Source organism: Thunnus maccoyii, chromosome 5 (genome assembly GCF_910596095.1).
Source record: "Thunnus maccoyii chromosome 5, fThuMac1.1, whole genome shotgun sequence".
In the NCBI taxonomy this organism is placed as follows: domain Eukaryota; kingdom Metazoa; phylum Chordata; class Actinopteri; order Scombriformes; family Scombridae; genus Thunnus; species Thunnus maccoyii.
The window spans coordinates 11,661,388-11,679,722 of record NC_056537.1 but is presented as its reverse complement, the minus strand read 5'-3'; the positions used below and the strand labels follow the sequence as shown (position 1 = coordinate 11,679,722).

General features: G+C 38.9%; 1 protein-coding gene across 1 annotated transcript in view; it reads right to left on the bottom strand.

Annotated features, from left to right (window-relative positions):
- The window catches only part of plxnb2b (plexin b2b), a 95,131-nt gene that overhangs the window by 10,440 nt on the left and 66,356 nt on the right, over positions 1–18,335 (bottom strand). The window contains exons 15-24 of the mRNA XM_042411844.1: positions 16,577–16,688; positions 15,730–15,866; positions 15,096–15,278; positions 13,701–13,794; positions 10,832–11,029; positions 9,107–9,286; positions 8,376–8,512; positions 5,504–5,604; positions 4,901–5,130; positions 2,667–2,848 (exon numbers count right to left, since the gene is read on the bottom strand). Of these exons, the coding sequence (XP_042267778.1) occupies positions 2,667–2,848; positions 4,901–5,130; positions 5,504–5,604; positions 8,376–8,512; positions 9,107–9,286; positions 10,832–11,029; positions 13,701–13,794; positions 15,096–15,278; positions 15,730–15,866; positions 16,577–16,688 (1,554 nt within the window). The remainder of the gene's footprint in view (positions 1–2,666; positions 2,849–4,900; positions 5,131–5,503; positions 5,605–8,375; positions 8,513–9,106; positions 9,287–10,831; positions 11,030–13,700; positions 13,795–15,095; positions 15,279–15,729; positions 15,867–16,576; positions 16,689–18,335) is intronic.

Below are 18,335 nucleotides of genomic sequence, written 5' to 3'. Positions count from 1 at the left end.
GTTATACATTTAAGACAGTGTTTCTATAAAATGTCGACAAGGGAATTTTCTGCACAGCTTGTCAGTGTCGGGATATTTTAATTCAAACTCGTGTCAGTGGTCACTTGACGGATCACCCGTCCTAATGTCAGATATCCACTGGTGGCGCCTATTGTTAGCTGTTAGCCTGCCTAATTAAATGCCTTGTATATAAGGAGAACTGTGTTGGCACAATGGCCTAATCAGCATAATGAGCCTCTCCATTGGGGGATAATTAAGATGTGTACTTGCATAACAGCCAGTCACAGCGTGCCTAGGCACAGCAGACAGTTCAGATCACATAACCTCCTCCCAGCAGTGATGAGTGACTGTACTGTCAGACAAGTGAGTCCTGCTGAGGGAGGGGAGGCAGTCGTCAGTGCTTGATTTGACCTTGACATGATCATTACAGGGAGGAAAAGTAGTACAAAGAACACTAAAGTTAAGAGTTTTTTCTGAAGGCTATTTACTTCAATCAAATTAGTCAGCCGAATGTTTACAGACACCGGTACTACAAAGACATTATGAGATACTGCCAGGGGAGGAAACATTGAGCAATTAATATTAGGTAATATCAGAGAAAAACATCCACAGGATTTGGCAAGTTCCTAAAATAACCAATTAATTGAACAATAAACAAATTTGAGTTCTAATTTCACACCAGTCACACATATATTTTTTAATAGGTATCATATTTCTTAATTGGCGCACAGCTAATTTTTGTAATATAGCAATTAAGCTCTCCTCTTGGTGAAAAGGGCAATTATTAAGATAGAATTTGGGTCATGTTAGATGTTGGCTCAAGTACTGCAGGTGATTTACAGCTCAATTGATGAGCATTGTTCTGATCAAGGTTGAAAGCAAGGTTTATTTATACTGCTAAAAAGGTCCAACACTAGGATGAATTACAAATCGCCCCACATTTGCTCAATGATAACCCTAAAGCTTCCATTTCAGAAAGGATGCGTAAAATGTGGCTTGCAGGTTTGACTGCAGCCAAGAAGATTATAGCTCAGCAATAAAACCCTCCACATGATTTACCACCAAAACACTGGTTATGATGTCTATTGGATATTTTATATCTGGAGCTGCCTTCCTCCAACAAGGACTATACAAATATGGACAGATTCAATCAAAGCTATGAGAGAACTTTTACTTCAATGATTAGAACTCTGGGATTCCTGATTCGCACTTTTACACTTTGAACAGTATATTATTCAGACAGTCTCCCTGAGCAAGGTGGTGGGTAAAGGTGGGTTGGGGAGAGTGGAGGGAGGGAAGATAAGAGGAATAGGGAAATCTTATATGAGCAAAGTTAAAAAAAAAAAAAAAAAAAACGTGATAAAAAAAAGGGGAAAAATCATCCCGACAGAGGACTATGTTGAAGAGCAACTTGCAGGAAGCTGATAAAATTTGACGCATGTATTCAGGGCAACCATAAACTTTTTCACATTTTAGCTTTTGGCTTTAATACCACGAGGTTGTAGAAGATGAAGAGGAACAGCAAAAGGAGATTCATCCAACACTTTGTGCTTGGACTCCAAGGAGGAAAAAAAAAACAGAAGAAGGAACAGAAGGAGGAGGACTGGAATAGATCAAGCAGCAGTCTGTTCTTGATAGTGGACTACAGTAGTCAGTGCAAAATTCAGCATAAAACATGGCAACAGAATGAAACAGTCCACTACATCTTGAACTGAATCCCAGTCCTCCTAAACTGGTTGATAATACTGTTGCCAGGGTTTAGATATGGAGTGATTCTGATTATAGAGCTGAGAAAGGAGGATGTTTCATAGTCACAGAGCAAAATTTTTTAGACAAGACTCATAATCTACAGCCACACTAGCGCTCTGTGAGGTAGTACTGTACTTTGGCACAGAAGTGCTCTGAGCTGAATGCTAATGTCAGCATGGTAATGCTCACAATGGCAATGTTAACATGCTGTTTAACAGGTGTCACCATCTTAATTAGCGCTAAACACAAAATACAACTGAGGCTATGGGAATGTCATTATTTCTCAGGTATTTGGTCAAGCACAGATGGAAAAACAAAATAACAGCATGCACAATACCTGGAACTGGCTCACCTAAATACAATGCAACCATCATTAATGGTATGTATTTCAACAAAATGTCTGGTATTTATCCTGAAGGGGACATGAATGTCTACCGAATGTTAATGGCAATTCAACCAATAATTGTTTAATTCAAAATGTCAACCTGCTGGTGGCGCTAGAAGAAAAGTCAGAGGACCACCACAGTCATTAGGATTCATAGTTTGGGAACCATGAATGTCTGTATATGTTGTGACAATCCATCTTGAGTTATTTAACTGGTAATGGAAAAGTTTGACCTGCTGGTGGTTCCTAGAGAAAAAGAATTATCACCAAAGTCAATAAGCTTAATCCTATGGAGACCCTGAATATCTGTACAAAATTTCACAGCAATCCATCAAGCAGTTCTTGTGATATTTCAGTCTGGATCAACGAACAGACCGACTAGACCGCTAGCGTGGCTCTATAAAGCATCCAAGTTGCCAAAATATCTTCGCAGTACCAAACTTACTGATATTAGACCTAATACTTTGATTATTTGGCATTGTCACTGCATCAGTATTTACAGAACAGCAGTACCGAGTTGCTCCTCACTCACCTGCGCAGCATGAGTTTGGGGTTCTTGCTGTTGACGTATTCCTCCATCAGCTCCAGGAGCAGTGTTCTCATGATGTCGGTGTAGTATTCCAGTTTCCCATGCAGAGCCACTGTCAGCAGGGAGGCAAAATACACCTTGGCCCTGGCGTTGAAGTCATGACTGCGCTCCAGGGTACGGATAAACTACAAATACATTACCACACACACAGAAACAGGCAAATGACAAGATATATTAATCATCCTGATGATGCCCGCACACACACACAGAACCACACACAGGCTAATCAAACATAAAATTAGTTAAGATAATCAAAGGACTAATGCTAGTGAAAACAATAATTATCAAGGTAAATTTAGTTCTGCCCGGTAAAATATTGTGGCTTAGAAAATATACCAATTAGTGGCAGAGGAATCACCCACTCATATGCAGTCAACACCTCAGAGGCTGTTTCTGTGCCAGCAATATTGGATTATTAGGAATCTTCACATGTCACCCTCTGCTATATATTCTGTTTCTCACTTTGAATACTGTACTCCACTAACTAAACCATTACTCAGTTCAAGGGATGAGAGCCTGAATTTAAAATAGATTCTGATAAAGGATTGTGGTTACGGCGGATTTCGAAAGCTCATGGAGATGTAGGAGATTGTTTCCCAAACGAATCCTCAGAAGAGACCACAAGCAACAATCCTGCCACCTTTTAGGAGGACGCATAGCCATCACCTGATACAGTTCATGGCTCCATGCCATAGAAATTCAATGTCATCCAAACAATAATAAAACACATAAATGAGTCACATTGTTGAACTAGGTGACCTATTCCATTATTGCAACGAACAAGGCCAGTTTAGTTTATTCAGAAACAACTCCTCAACTGCATTTTCCATTTCTGAGTCGCTCCAAATCAGAGAGATGTCACTGCACATGCACAAGGACGTGTTTCATGCTTCTTTGGCAATTTTATGACCTCTGAAGTATTTTAAAAAAAATACTAAAAGATGAAAATACTAAAAGATTAAAATAAGCCAGCCTTATCCTTACAGTCTATTTACTCCATACTATGTGTTGTATTGTATAAAGCAAACAAATACAGTTTATTGCATGATTAAATTTAGACTGGGTCTTCTAAAGAAAATAAACACAATACTAAGACTCTACAGCCTCGACAGCTGCTCTGTGAGCCTTTACTTAAAGTTCAGGCAGAAAGAATTTGGAGAGTTACACATTTTTTTGTTCTTCTGTCTCTGTGCTTGAGCACTTCTTTCAATTTGAAATAAAGTCATGGATATTACATTGAAGAGCCACGTCTCAGCTTTAATTTGAGTGGGTTTACATCAATATTGAAATTGATGTAAACCTAAATAATAATACATAGTGCCTGAAAGTTTAGGGGTTCAAAGGTAATTGGACATTCGGCTACTAAATGTTTCTCAGGCAGCTGTGTGTCGTTTAAACATCAGAGTTGAAAGTTAGGAACTGCCATTTAGACTGAGGTGGAATTGTCCGTCAATATGAGGAGTAAAGAGGTGACCATGCAAGTTAAGAAGATGATAATGAGGCTGAAAAAAAGTTGGTTTGCCACAATCAACAGTTGGGTACATTCTAAAAAAGCAAGTGTGCCCAGGAAAACTAGAAAATGGCAAACGACCTGGTGGACAGAAGAACACAAATATTCTGGATGACCAGACAGTTATTTGCATGGTGAAGAAAAACCTCCTTATGACTGCACAGCAAGTCAAGAATGTTCTCCAGGATGTAGGAGGACTTCATGACCACAACATCAGAGGATTCACCACAAGATGCAAAGGTAAGCCTCAAAAATAGAAAGGCCAGGTTGCAATTCCCAAAAACATATAAAAAGAAAACGGTAGAAAGTTTTATGAACTGATGAAACAAAAGCAACCTCTATCAAAAGTCAGGGCATCCCCAAAGTCTGTAAGATGATTAGGATGTCTGAGAACCATGTATGAATTTTGTGGCAATCATTGCGGAGCCATTTCATTCTGGACCAAAGTGGTGGACCAACCAACACTGACATCCCTAAGGGCCAGCAGCTACTGTGGCTAAAAAGAAAAACTAGGAAATCTAGATGTGTTTTAAAAGTATCACGCATCATTTGCATTGTAAAGCTCCCAGATCACACACTGCTGTAAACTGTGTGTGTGCAGACATCTGTATCAGTCTGTGACTACAGCTGACATTTAGTGGTACAGGTCCATGAACAGTATAATTACATTAATGAGGAAGGTCTTGGAGTTCAGGAGATTGGAGAACTGGTTGAGTGCCTGGGTCACTGTGGCCCGCCGAGCCTCTGGGATGTCCAGCTTCCCTGTAATCATCACATCATTGGCACCATCCTTAGAAGGCAGGAAGAAGACGCGATCTGTGTAGGTCTTGTAGTCTAGGAAGGGGATTCGTCCCTCACTCAAGTCGTTGGTGTGGTCCTCCATCTCAATCATCAAGTCTGCAAGACGGAAATAAAAGAAAAAACCAACTCATTCCTCTTTTATAAGCAGTTTTTTAAATTTGTGTGCTGCTCGTCTGTCTCAATCTTTATGTTGCGAGAGGCAGAGGAGGGAAGTGGGAGCATTGCAGGGAAAATAATTTCAGCTGTGAAAGATTGTTTTCTATTACTGTTACTGCAAAACTGCTCCTCATAATGATGATAACATGATGTTAAGCAGGGGAATTTATTTAATTCACTGCAGTACAATACATCAAAGAAATGTAATCAGAGCTGTGAAGCACTTCATTACTTCATAGCTTCGAAGAAACATGGATCCTTTGAGGGGCATTAGCGATATTGCCGAGCGTTTGCACAGCAGCACGGATAATACCTGTGAATTCTTTCTTGCAGCGGTCTCGAACACTCTCCTCCAGGTTCTCTAGCTGGTGTTTCACCTTCTCATACTCCCTCTCTGCCTGTTGACTCTTTCTCCTGCACAGATGATGCAACACAAACACAACACAGGTATCATGAAAGCAAATACGTGCGGAAGGGAAGGAGTTTAACTTGTTATTTTGTCAAAAATATGTTTGAAAAAATGTGTTTAAAAATCATTTCATACATCTAATTGTTGTTGAAAGACTACATGCACTAGTTTGAGGGTGGATAGAGGACATCTAGAACATAAAGACTGAACTAGTGAATAAAATACAACAAAAGCCAGGAGGATAAGACAATCCTACAATAATATTACACCAGTCAAATTTGTGAAAAATACCAATAACTCAATGTAAGTACAAAAGAAAGTATGTTATTAAAAGGTATAACATGGGATATATATGATAAAGAAAACATTTAGATAACATTTGATAAAGAGACAAAGAATAAAAGCAATATCGAGTTACAGAGAAACATCATGCGTATATTTTACTGTAAAGTCCCCACAAATTCACATTCCAGGTATTTCTAAAACTTATTAGGGGAATTTTATACTGGCTTGAAATTAAATGTAAAGAAATTTAAAGTAGGATGGTAACATCTATCCATTTATGATATTTGTTTATGTATTACGTTTGTTTGCAATTGGAAGGGCTTAGTATCATGTTTGTTCATATTTGAAGAACTCATTGAGCTTTATTTGTATGCATAATGGAAAGTGTTGCTGGCGTCCTCTGATTGACAGCTTTTTTTGCGGTTTAGAGCCTATAGCCTTTATACGTATGGTATTTAGTGTTTGTCTATATTGTATGAACTTTGCCTGATGAAGGTATAAATAAAGTGATGTGGGATTCCAAGTCAAAAGTAGAATGGTATTAAATGTTTTCTTTTTTTTATCTCTTTTGCTTGTTAATGTTTCCCTCTTAGCTTAATGCTTGTCATGAACACACAACACTGACCCAGCAGGCTATGTTTATTTACCCAGAGTAGGCTATTTACTTGGCCTCTCCTCTAATGACCTCTTACTTTAATTACCGGATAGATAATGCAACCCAAATAATGGAGAATCTGCTATTAAGCCGATCCAAATCAACAAGACTTTGCTGGACTGAAAACTTAACTGCTCTGAAAAAAACATTACATGATAAAAGTTCATCAGTAGGTTACAGCCTATAGATGATACGCAGACAACCTACCAAAGCTCATTTTTTTCATGTTGGCTATTGCTGGCTGTTGTGAAAAACTGTGAGCTGATCTTCAACACTTTAAACCACCCCTAAAACTAGATTGTGAGGTTGAGATTCATGGATGTATTATAACACAAAACAGAAACTGACATTTAAAGCTGCCTGTGCTTTACTACTCATAAAGTGAACTAGGGCTGCAATTAACTATTATTTTCATTATGGATTAATCTGTCATTTAGTTTCTCTATTAACTGATTAGTTGTTTGGTCTACAAAATGTCAGAAAATCATGAAAAATGTTGATCGCTGTTTACCGAAGCCCAAGATGCAACCTGAAATATCTTGTTTTTTTCCTAACCAACAGTCTAAAACCCAAAGATATTCAGGTTACTATCATATAGGACTAAAGAAACCAGAAAATATTCACAAAAAAAGACTCAAAATGATTCATCGATTATCAAAATAGTTGCCAATTAATTTTCTAATCTATCATTGTAGCTCTAAAGTGGACAATGAGCTACATTGCATAAAATAGTTGCCAACATGGGGGTCCGGACCTCACAAAGCATCCCCAGCAATTACAAGTGGAATTGCAAATACATAACTGAAGCCTTTTCAAATCTTCAAGTGTAATGAGAGAGTAGTTTTTTGCAGCTTTTTAGAGCATAGTATTTGAACCCAGTTCTTCCAAGCTCAGTGTGAACATGATGTAAAGCTGATTTTAAAATGTCCTGTGACCTGACATTACTGTATTTATATGTGACCAAAGTGCAGAGGTAATGAGGCAGGTTTTTTGCAGTAGATCCTTATAGATAAATAACACGCAATGCTTCTCCCTTCTGTTGATTAAACACAACCATCCCACCTTTTCATATAAGATGCAATGGTGAGTGAGGAATTTATCACCTGTAATGAAACGCAGCGCGCTGTGATACACAGAGTCATGAGGCTTCAAAGTGGAGGGAGAAGCATGCATATATACAATATCATCATCATCAACTGCAGACATAGTTGCAGATTGCACAATGGTCTTCCAACTAACAGAAGAGAGGCATGATTTGTTTCTATAAAAAAAAAAATCCAAGTTTGACCTTCGGTTTGCTTGAAAGGTGTTACACAGGGGTCTTTAAAGTGAGTCTGCAATCTCTTCAAGCCTCTAAAAGTCGTTAAAATACAATAATCTGAGAAGGAAACATAACTCCTGCTGAACTGGTCACAACATGTCCACTCTTCAGCCATAACTTGTCATGAGGGATCATTCACAAGAGGACTTTTCTTCATTTTAAGGGGTCACAAGCCAAAGAGACTGAGAGCCCTTGGCATAAAAAATTGCAGGCTTGTAAGTCAACCACTAAGCTGCCAAATAGCCTCTACTGTGAGAAAAAAGTAAGTCTCTAGGAAAGTAGTGTACAATAATAACAGTAGAAAAAGGCTTGACCAGTAACAACAGTGTTTATAGAGTGTTATATGGCATTATTTAGCTGTCTGTCAATCTGTCTGGGATCAACAAGTCCAAATAAAAGGGGCTTCCTACAGCTCATTTACTGTAAAAAAAAAAAAAAAATGCAGTTAGAGGTAGTTGGCTTATTCTGTTTTTATAATATGTGTATGTGAAGTTTGCTTAAATAGCTTCATTTACCTGTAGCAGTAGACAGAGATAGCAATGATGAGCAGCATGGGCACAATGACGGCAGGGATGATGATGTAGAGTGACAAATCATTCCTCTGCTCGTAGTGCACTGAGCCGACCACCCACTCCCCTTTCCCAAACTTGATCTGTGGATAAACACGGAGAAAGAATCTTATTATCTGCACAAGCTCTCCACATTTTTGCCAGAGATTTATTCAGGCGCTGGTCAATGGTAAAGATTCAACAGTGTTTGAGAGGAAACGGGGATGGAGGAGAATCTACATAATAATTGTAGCAGTTCTGCTAAGCAGCTACAGGATCATTCAGTATTTTAAAGTGCTGGGGCTTCCTGCAAGTTGGTGTGCCCATATTAACTGAACGAATGCATACATGTATTGTGTCTGACACTTTATAATCAAGTACTTTTTCTATACTGGTTTCCTGTACAATCGATAGTCCAGTGGCGTCACTTCGTTATGAAGCACACGGCCAGAGAAATGAAACAATAGCTCACTTAGAAGAATTACCCAGAGGAGAGGTTACAGTATTCATCACAATTGTGGCTAGACTATAATTAAATATAATTAAGGGCCTGTAGCTACATGAAAATTGTTCAACCAGAGAAAGAATGGGGTCTCAAGATGTACAGAGGACACGCCTGGAGAAGTACTGTTTCATGATTCATGATGCATGCATGCTCTCATCTGCAAGTCTGTGTGTCTGTCTTTGTCTGATCTGACCGTCAGATCCAGCAGCTCAGGCCGAGTGTCCCGACGGTGCCGTCTGGAGCGAGCGCGGGGCGGGGTGGAGGGTGGGTCCAGGAACAGCTTGTCGTCCTGAAGAGTGTTGACCAGACAGGGAACATCGCCCACAAACGCTTGTGCCTCTTTGGCCGTCATCGCTCTGGAGAATCCTCGACCCTGTAAAGGGAAAATCGACAGTAACGCTCAAAGTTTCTTCCATATGGGAGAAAAATTAATTACTGCGTTTATACACCATCAAGCAGATGCATCATACTTAGAGTATTAACAACATTATTGTAAGCACTGTCATTTGTACTGGATGGAAAGTTTTAAGCAGCTCTTCAGTGTACTGTATAGATTGTTCCACCAAGTGAGTGCCAAAAGTAATTAGAAAGGTTAAGATTATATTAATTGTACGCACATTGCTTAGACATTTCTTACTTAAGACACTTCAGGCACAGCTCCAGTCAACTCTACAGTCCTGGCAGTGCAATATACACTTGAGATTCTGCAGTACACTTCTATATCTACAGACATGCTTTCAATTATCCTAATGCAGTCTGGAACCTAGGCAAGGTGAAATTAGCTTAAGTAAACCAGGGTCTGAGTAATTGAAAAGGCCTCAGACCTTTTTTTGCAAATGCCTTTCCTGTCTAATTTACCTTAAGTGTGTTTACCCAATGAAAGTTTAAGAGGGAATATAATGGAGTGTTGAAGCTGACAGCAGTAATAACCTATAAGAGTTGGAACAATTTGTCATTTAATCAATTAGTAGACTGACAGAATATTAATATACAACAATTATCCAGCTCAAGCTTCTCATTTGCGGTGTGTATTTCTTTGTCTTATGTGATGGTAAATTAAATATCTTTTGGATTTGGATTGTTGGGAAGACAAAACAAGCAACTCATAGATGGGCATTTTTCACTATTTTCTGACATTTTAGAGATCAAACGATTAATACGAAAAAAAATCTACATCGATAAATAATAAAGATAGTTAAATAATTCAAACCAAGTATAAAAGGAAAAATAAACCTTTATATTTATCCCTTAACTTCCAATAATTTAGTGAATAAAGACAAAAGCTTTTTAATTTTTCTTTTTCTTTACCTCCAATCAGTTGATTAAATTAATTCAAACTTAAATTGGTGGCTGTCTTCTATTTATTTTCTACTCCTGTGTTTTAGGTCTTAGCACATATTTAAAAGTCAAATATCAAGAACATGACAAGCTGTACATCATTTTCACATCATCAACTTACTTATGATAAACATTTATCCTGCACAACACCAGCAAAAGAGTATTTTAATGTACAGAGTATATTTGAATGCATACTTTAAATCAGTGGTTCCAAACTGTCTTCTGTTGTAACAAAACAGCTTTATTTCTTCATCTGTTCATAAAGGTTAAAATAAATAAATGTTTGCTAATTGCAACTAATAATGTACACTTACCTCAGTTCATTTGACATCCAAAACAATCAGACCACTGAGGTAAAATATTAAATGTTTTGCTATTATGTAATGAAACACAGCCAGAATATAAGCAGCTAAAGACTGAAAATGTGCCGCACAGTAACTGCAATTCAGCATCTTTTCCATTTTTATCCTCAAGTCACATAATAAACACCATTTGTCTTAATTCCTTGGCACAAAAGGCTGACTTCTCATAAAACACTATAACTGCAGCATTGAAAGGAACCTCAGCAGACTGTACTCACAGTGACAATGATGATGCTGGTCTCGGTGATGATCTTCTTGGTCAGCTCGTTGAAGGAGGGGTCAGGGTGGTAGTCGAAGGGCTTCAGATCCTTCTCCCAGTTGTCTAACTGGATGTACGTTCTAAAGGGCTGGTTCAGGGAATTGTTTACTGTTGGAGACCGAAACTGGATGACTGTGTCGTTCTTCTCCTGGGCATCCTGAAAGTGTTGGAGTGCAGTTATAGTTACTTATATGGTGACATATTATATAACACCCATATAAAAAGTAAAACAAGAAGACATGAAGAAGTACATAAAAACTGTATTAAACATTGAAAATATGAGGCAGGATTAAAACTAAAAAGGCAAACAGTGGGCGTTGAGGGCTTTTTTGAAGTGAATTAATGTTTTTGTTGTGTGAGGGAAGACAGTTTTGGGGGTGGGGTTGCTGGAGGAAAAAAGCCTGGTTTGGTACAATGGAGAAAGTAAAATTACAGTATGTGTCTCTTTTCCATCACTCTATTACAATCCCAAACTGCTGTCGTAGAATAACCGCCTCTGATGAATCACAACTCATGTTGAGTCATTCCTCCTCTGGCTTTGTTTATTTGTTTTTGGTTAACTGGACTGATGGTGATATTTCTGTCACTCTGATTGTTTCGATGCATCACTGACAATACTGTGTGTGACAGCTAAACCCCACAGCAGTCTAAGTTTTTTTTTAAAAAGGATAAAGGCGAAAGGCGTAGGCTACATTGATAATCTTTTGAAAAAAAGAAGTCCTACTCTAAATTTTGAATCTTGTGTCATTTAGTGCAAAAGTTGTTTTTTCCTTACATTCCTTTAAACTGTGGAACTACAGAAACTCTGCACTGACTGCACACTTCTGACCATAAATTGTTCTGTGTTGATCGACAAGTTTGATATTTTGGGAATCTCTTCCTGCCGGAGAAGATTGATACCACTCTCATATCTGTCTGATTACTACAGGCAGAAGCCTGTTAGCATTTCTTAGCACAAAGACTGGAAACAGGCAAACAGCTAGCTTTGCTCTGTCTAAAGGTAAAAAAAAAAAAAAAAGCCTCGGCTACCAACACCTCAAAAGCTCACTAATTAACACGTTTTATCTCACTTGCACCTAAGTGTAAAAACGATAATTTGCTGTTTTACAATTTGCAGATTCTGTAGCATCATTATCTGTGACATAACATCTTAAAATAATGGCTTTAGAAGCCAAGCAATATATTTGACTTAACTTATAAATATACAGTATGAGTGTTGTGTCAGAGATAGTATTTGAACAGTTTGGTTTGTAATCTAACCGATGTAATTTGGTAATTTGCATAACATTTTGTAATTTGGGGTATAATGTGTCATTTTTGTGAAAAGTCATTAAAAATCTTCCCAGTTTAAACAGCGTTTTACTCAAGTGTCATATCACGTGTCAAACATACACACACATACATACATACATACATTTTTACCTCTAATGCTCATATACAAGGGGCAACCTAAAAATTGTAGTTATCGGATTTGCCACTATAGTGTATGTCTAGAGCTTGGAGAAACCAAAATTGGGACTGAAAGGGAAAAGATTTGCCACCATGGAATAAATCCAGGAAGAAATGTTTCCAGGGATGTGAGAAATGCTGGGACAAGTGTATCGCATCTCAAGGAGAGTACTTTGAAGGGGATTAGAAAGGTACTACTGAAAAATTTAACAAATCCGGGACTTTTTGGGTCCCCCCTTGTATTAACAAGATAGTTTGTCAGACTGTTCAGTTAGCTATGCAACAGTTACAACTGGCACTTCGCCATGTGTTACTATTTAGTAACAGCTACTCTCTACATAAGATGTAGGTTGTGTAGTGATTCATAAATTTCCACTTAGTAAAGACTTATGTTACCATTAGGCTAATTTTTAAATTATGAACAGCTGCTGCGGCCAACTCCACAAGTCTTTTGTTTATTTGTTTTAAATTACAACAAAGCACTAGAGGGTCTTTCCAGAAAAAACACATCAGTGCTTTGAGACGCTAACCTGACCTACAATGTAATCAACATGTGTTTACCACAGGCCAGCTGCCATAATGACTCAAAATATTTGGGTCTAGTTCAGTGGATAGACTTAAACCAAGAGAGGCTTATGAAGTTGACCAGCCAAGGCCTTTGAGATAACATTTTACATCCGCTGCTAGTTTGTGGCAGCCAGAAGTCTCTTCAAATCTCTCCCTGGTCCCTGGGTAGCAGTGACCAGGGACTTGGCCGGGAGTAAAGTGGTGGAGAGCGGCATAGTCACATAATCTTCTGCAACCTTAATGCCGGTATTAAATTTATCCCTTTAAATGAAATGAACAAAATTTAACTGCTTAACATTGCTCAGTACACTGGAGGGCAGCTGTGTGCAACTCCTTTAAGTTCCCTGGCAGAGTCAATCCTAGTTGATTAAGCTGGACAAGGAACATGGTCATATTTTGGTAAGGGTGAAACAGTGGTGCTGCTATCTGAGATGAAGTAATACTGGCTTATGAAATCTCACTGATCAGCGGAAGCAAGGAGGAGTGGAGATATGTGTGTGTTTGTCGGTGAGCGTGCATGCTCGAACAGTGGAAATGCTTCACGGCGTCTGAATGAATCACCGCTGTAGTCGTAGGCTCATGAAATGTGGAGAGATCGATGGACAGTGCTGCTACCGTGAGGAGGGAGCAGATAAAGTAGAAATTCTCTGAGAAAGAGTAGCTGGAAAGACACAGTTAAGAGAAAGATAGAGGAAGAGATCAAAGAAATGATGACTGGGAGAGAGATGGGCAATCAACAGATGGATGGAACAATGGAGAAGGTGGTACAGATAATTAAAGGGAATACAAAAAGAAATGGAAGACATACACACCTCAAAAGCTGTCCAATTGTCTCCCTGGACCTTCATGACAGCTGTCTGGATTAAGTCGAAGCCTAAGCCAGTCACCACAATGTTCCTTCCTCCACTAAAAACACACACACGCGCACACCAACAAAAAACACAAAATCAGCATAGATACACACACGGCCACACAAAGACAAGCTCATGGGGAGAGTTATGAGAAGACAGACACAGTTCTTAAATTGCACCTGGGGTAATTTTCACCAGAGATGAAAACACATTAGTTAAGCCTGCGAGCACCCTTTCTGTTGTCTGTTGTTCCAGTCTGTATGCCTAATCACCCCCTCCATAGTGCTTTGAATTGCACAAAAAAAGCAAGGTAACCGTCTAATCCATCCAGTTTGTCACAACATCAAAGACCAGCATTTGTATCCCCTTCAGTCAATCAGAAAATATTCTGCACACACACACACACACACACTCAACAATTCTTGAGGGACAAATCACTCTTTTAAAAAACAATAAGTTTCTTGGCATTAATAATCTTTTCAGAGGTTTCAGACAGATAGAAGATTGCGGGGGCAGAGTACGGGACAGGTGCCTTTCTAAGTGTTCAATTTTCGACATACGGAACTCTGCTATTCAACCTCGTTGTCAATGTCAACTTAGCAGCTTTTTTCCTTTTCACAAAATAGCAGTGTGAGGTATTTGAAGGGAAACTGCAATATCTGTCAGCCTGGGTATTATATTCCTATTCTTGTCCTCTATAATGAGTATTTGTCCTGATAACATTTTACTCTGTTTTGGAGATTTAAGGGAGCGAGCCTCCTACAGCTTAACAAACAAGACTAAAGTATACAGCCACGCTATCAGTTTTGTGAGGCTGCACTTAGACTCAACAGTGCTTTGAGCGAAATGCTAACGTCAGCATGCTAACATGCTTACAGTGACAATGCTAACATGCAATGTTCAGGCAGGTGATATGTTTACCATGTTCACTATCTTAACATTTGCTAATTAGCATTTCAACTTTAGCAAACTATCCAAATCTTGACAACAGAGGTAATGCATGAAATGTTATCATGCTTTACACACTGATGTTGAATTGGTGCGGAGTTAAAAAGAAATGTATGGTTATTTCTGCTTCCCAAGGATTTGCAACACTGTAGAAAGCTCCCTTTAAATGTTTTAATATTTTACAAGTGTTTCTGTTTCTAAATGTAATAAGTATAACATTTTAGAAGGGATCAGGGATCATTTTAAAACATTATGACCAAAGAATGGCACCCGGTTTGACAAAAAAACATAATTTCCCTTAAACATTAATCCAGTAGTAGTGTGTTTCCACGTAAAATGAGAGCAAAACATTAAAAACATTAATCGGGACCAAATAATATTTCAAGCACTCTGCTACTTAAAACTAACCAGACAAAGCTTCCTTTCGGGTGGTGGTCCAGCACATTGGGGTTATCCATGAACTGGAAGGCACTCGGGATGGTTGTTGTGGTACGCTTTCCATACTTCACTGTGACGGTGAGAAGGTCGGAGGGCAACTTATCTTCTTGGTATTTTCCTGTCCTGCAGGTGATCTTTTCTCCAAACTGCTCCCTGTCGAGACAAGGACATAACTTAGCACTGGCTGGAGGAGGGGGGTCACACAAGGTCACTGTGCAGTGGAGGCCAACATGGCAGCAGCCTGACAGCTTGTTAAGTCCTGGCTTTGCTGCTTCACTTGCTCGTTATTTTTACTATTACCTCGGCCTAAAATGTCACCGTGGACCGGTGTCGACAGAACACTCGTGGTCACAGCAGTGACGGCAAATAGTAAGGGGAAAAAAAAAACCTTGCTTGTGACACCACAGTTAAGGTCAATTCCATTTTTGCTTCAGGAATGTAGAAAGAAAAAAATCAATTTATGGGCTTCAAAGTGTGCGTACTGTAGAATTTGCATAGAATACAATGTCTGAATAACAAGTAGCACTTATCAACTAAAGAGACTGAAGCGAAACAGAATTGGTCTTTGGCGTGAATGACAATTATTGAGAAAAGAAATCCTTACACAGTGCAGTCCACTCCTCCGATGGTAACCTGGACATCATCCTTACTGCCAGTGTCCAGAAATGTTCCAGAAATTGTAATGAGGGTGCCCCCGGCTTTAGGACCTCTAGCTGGGTTCACCTCCTGGGGAATCGGGTCCTGGTGACAGGAGGGTTGGGGTCAGAAAATAAAGCATGAATACATATCCATCTTTCCCCCCGCGAGGATTTTAAAGCACACACAGGCCGCAGCCCACAAGCAAACACTCACCCGCACACATAAGAACAACACACACACAGATACAGTGCAATGTCATATACCCACACATTTCCTGCTCTCACCCTCCTTGATCTCCCTCTCTCTATCAGAAACACACACACACAATCATACAAGCACCACATCTGCCTCAATTTGCTGAGTAAACAGTTAGGCGGAGCACTCCCCTGTGGGAAGCTTTAGCGGAGCCAGAGATATGAAAAGCCAGTTAAATAGCTACGCTGTAGCCTGTTAAAGTATTAGAGAGAAAAGAGGTCTACTGCACAGCATCTAGTTAAAGAGGAATGCATACACATTTTTGGTGTATCGTACAGTGTATTACCACTGTAATGTGACAGCATCTTAATTTACCAATACATTAGGATGTTGTATTTGTACATTCCACTTAAATGACATGGTATGTCCTGATAAGGGGCTCTCTGCACTTAGGAAATGGAAAACATAATAGAGACCATAAAACATCAAGATCAGTTGAAAGCTTTTGGATGTGTTTATTCTCTGGGTCCTATGCCTCCACACTCGAAGTGCGGCTGAGGAGAAAGAGTGTGTGTGTGTGTGTGTGTGTGTGTGTGTGTGTAAGACAGAGTATTTACCCTGTAGGTGAAGTACATAGAGGAGGTTCCTCTCTTTTCTCCCTTCACCTCCACTTCCACCTGGCCCCAGTGGTTTTTCTTAGGAGAAAGAGGGCCAATCTCACACACCACGCTGGACAGGACAAGAGACAACAAAAGGAAAAATTTAAATAGGATTTAACAACAAATATGTAAACTGTGTGATCTGTATTCCCAATTTCATTCAGTTTGCGAAAGCACCTATTTCAAGAAAAGTCTGAGAAGCATTTCTGAAATTAAACAACAACTACAAATAAAAGTGTTGTCTGCACTACTTTGAATTCCAGCATGGAGCTGCTCCACTGAAAACAAAATGATGGCTTCATGCAATCTTTGTTCAAATTTACACATTCAAATGAGCTATTTTTGCAAGACAATTAACAGCTAAAACATTGATGTGAAGAAATAAGATGACGCAATGGAAAACCCGTAAAAATTTCAAGCAAATGAACAACAACATGCACAAGATCACGCAGGCGAAGTAAAAATGAGATGAAGATGAGAGTAGGCACGTGAACACTAAAGTGGATGATTTAAGAGTGAAAAACATTCCATCTGGTCTCATAAATCCTGGTTTAAGCCTCATCATGCAGATGGCGGGGCAAGAATTTGTCAAACGTGGATCCATCCTGCCAGGTGTCAACAGTTCTGGCTAGTGGCTATGGGGCAATGATGTGGCTGTTCTCTTTTTCATGGGAAATTCGTGCGAACTGAACATTTTGTAAACATTCCTGTGACTGGAGTGCATTTGCGAGAATTCCGTTTTTTTCCAGGCAGTATTTGCATCACTCAGCCCATTAAAGCATTTTTTGAGATGAGGTGGAACAGAATGTCTGCAGCATCAGAAGTTTGTGGTAAATGATGTGTGTGATGCTATCAAATCAGTCTAGTGTATTTCCAGTGTGAATCTATGTTTTAAGGAATTCAGGCTGCTCTAGAGGCAAAAACAGGGTAATTTCCATCACCAGTCATATATAAAAGAATGAGTTGCCACAGACAGTATATAAAGACTGACATTCAACCAAGCACTATACTTCAATTTTGAGGCACTTTACTTGACTATTTCCATTTTCTGACACATATACGTCTACTTCACTACATCTCTGAGAGATAAATTGTACTATGTACTCTGCTACTTTTACCCAACACCTGTTTCAGATGTCTATGAGTTGTTTTCAGCTCCATCCCAGAGTGATTTCCTCTCTAAACTTCTCAGATGGTTCCATTTAAATAACTGTTCCAGTGAAGTATCCAATAACTCACAAAAAAGCAAAGACTAGAGAAAAATCCAAAAAATGAATATAAATTTGTGTAGCTGAACTTTAGTTGTTTTTTTCTTCTTTACAACCACATTAATAATCTATTGACACTAAACTGCATATAAAGTGGTTAAAACTAGCTGCTGCTTGACCAGCTACAATGGTAAAATGCTACTTACACATTACTGCATCAGTATTATTCAAATAATGTGATATATAATAATACATCATTACAGGGGCCATTTTTCCAAGCATATTTTGCTGATAATACTTCTGTACTTTTAACTTGAGTAGGATTTGAATGCAGGACTTTTACTTGTAATGGAGTATTTTCACATTGCTCTATTGGTAGTTTTACACAAATAAAGATGTGAGTACTAACATTCCCCTTTTAAAAGTGTGATACTGTTTCTGAATCAACCTGCGTCTGAAGACTTTTTTTTTTCTCTAGACTTCAGATCAATAGAGTGGCATAATGAGCT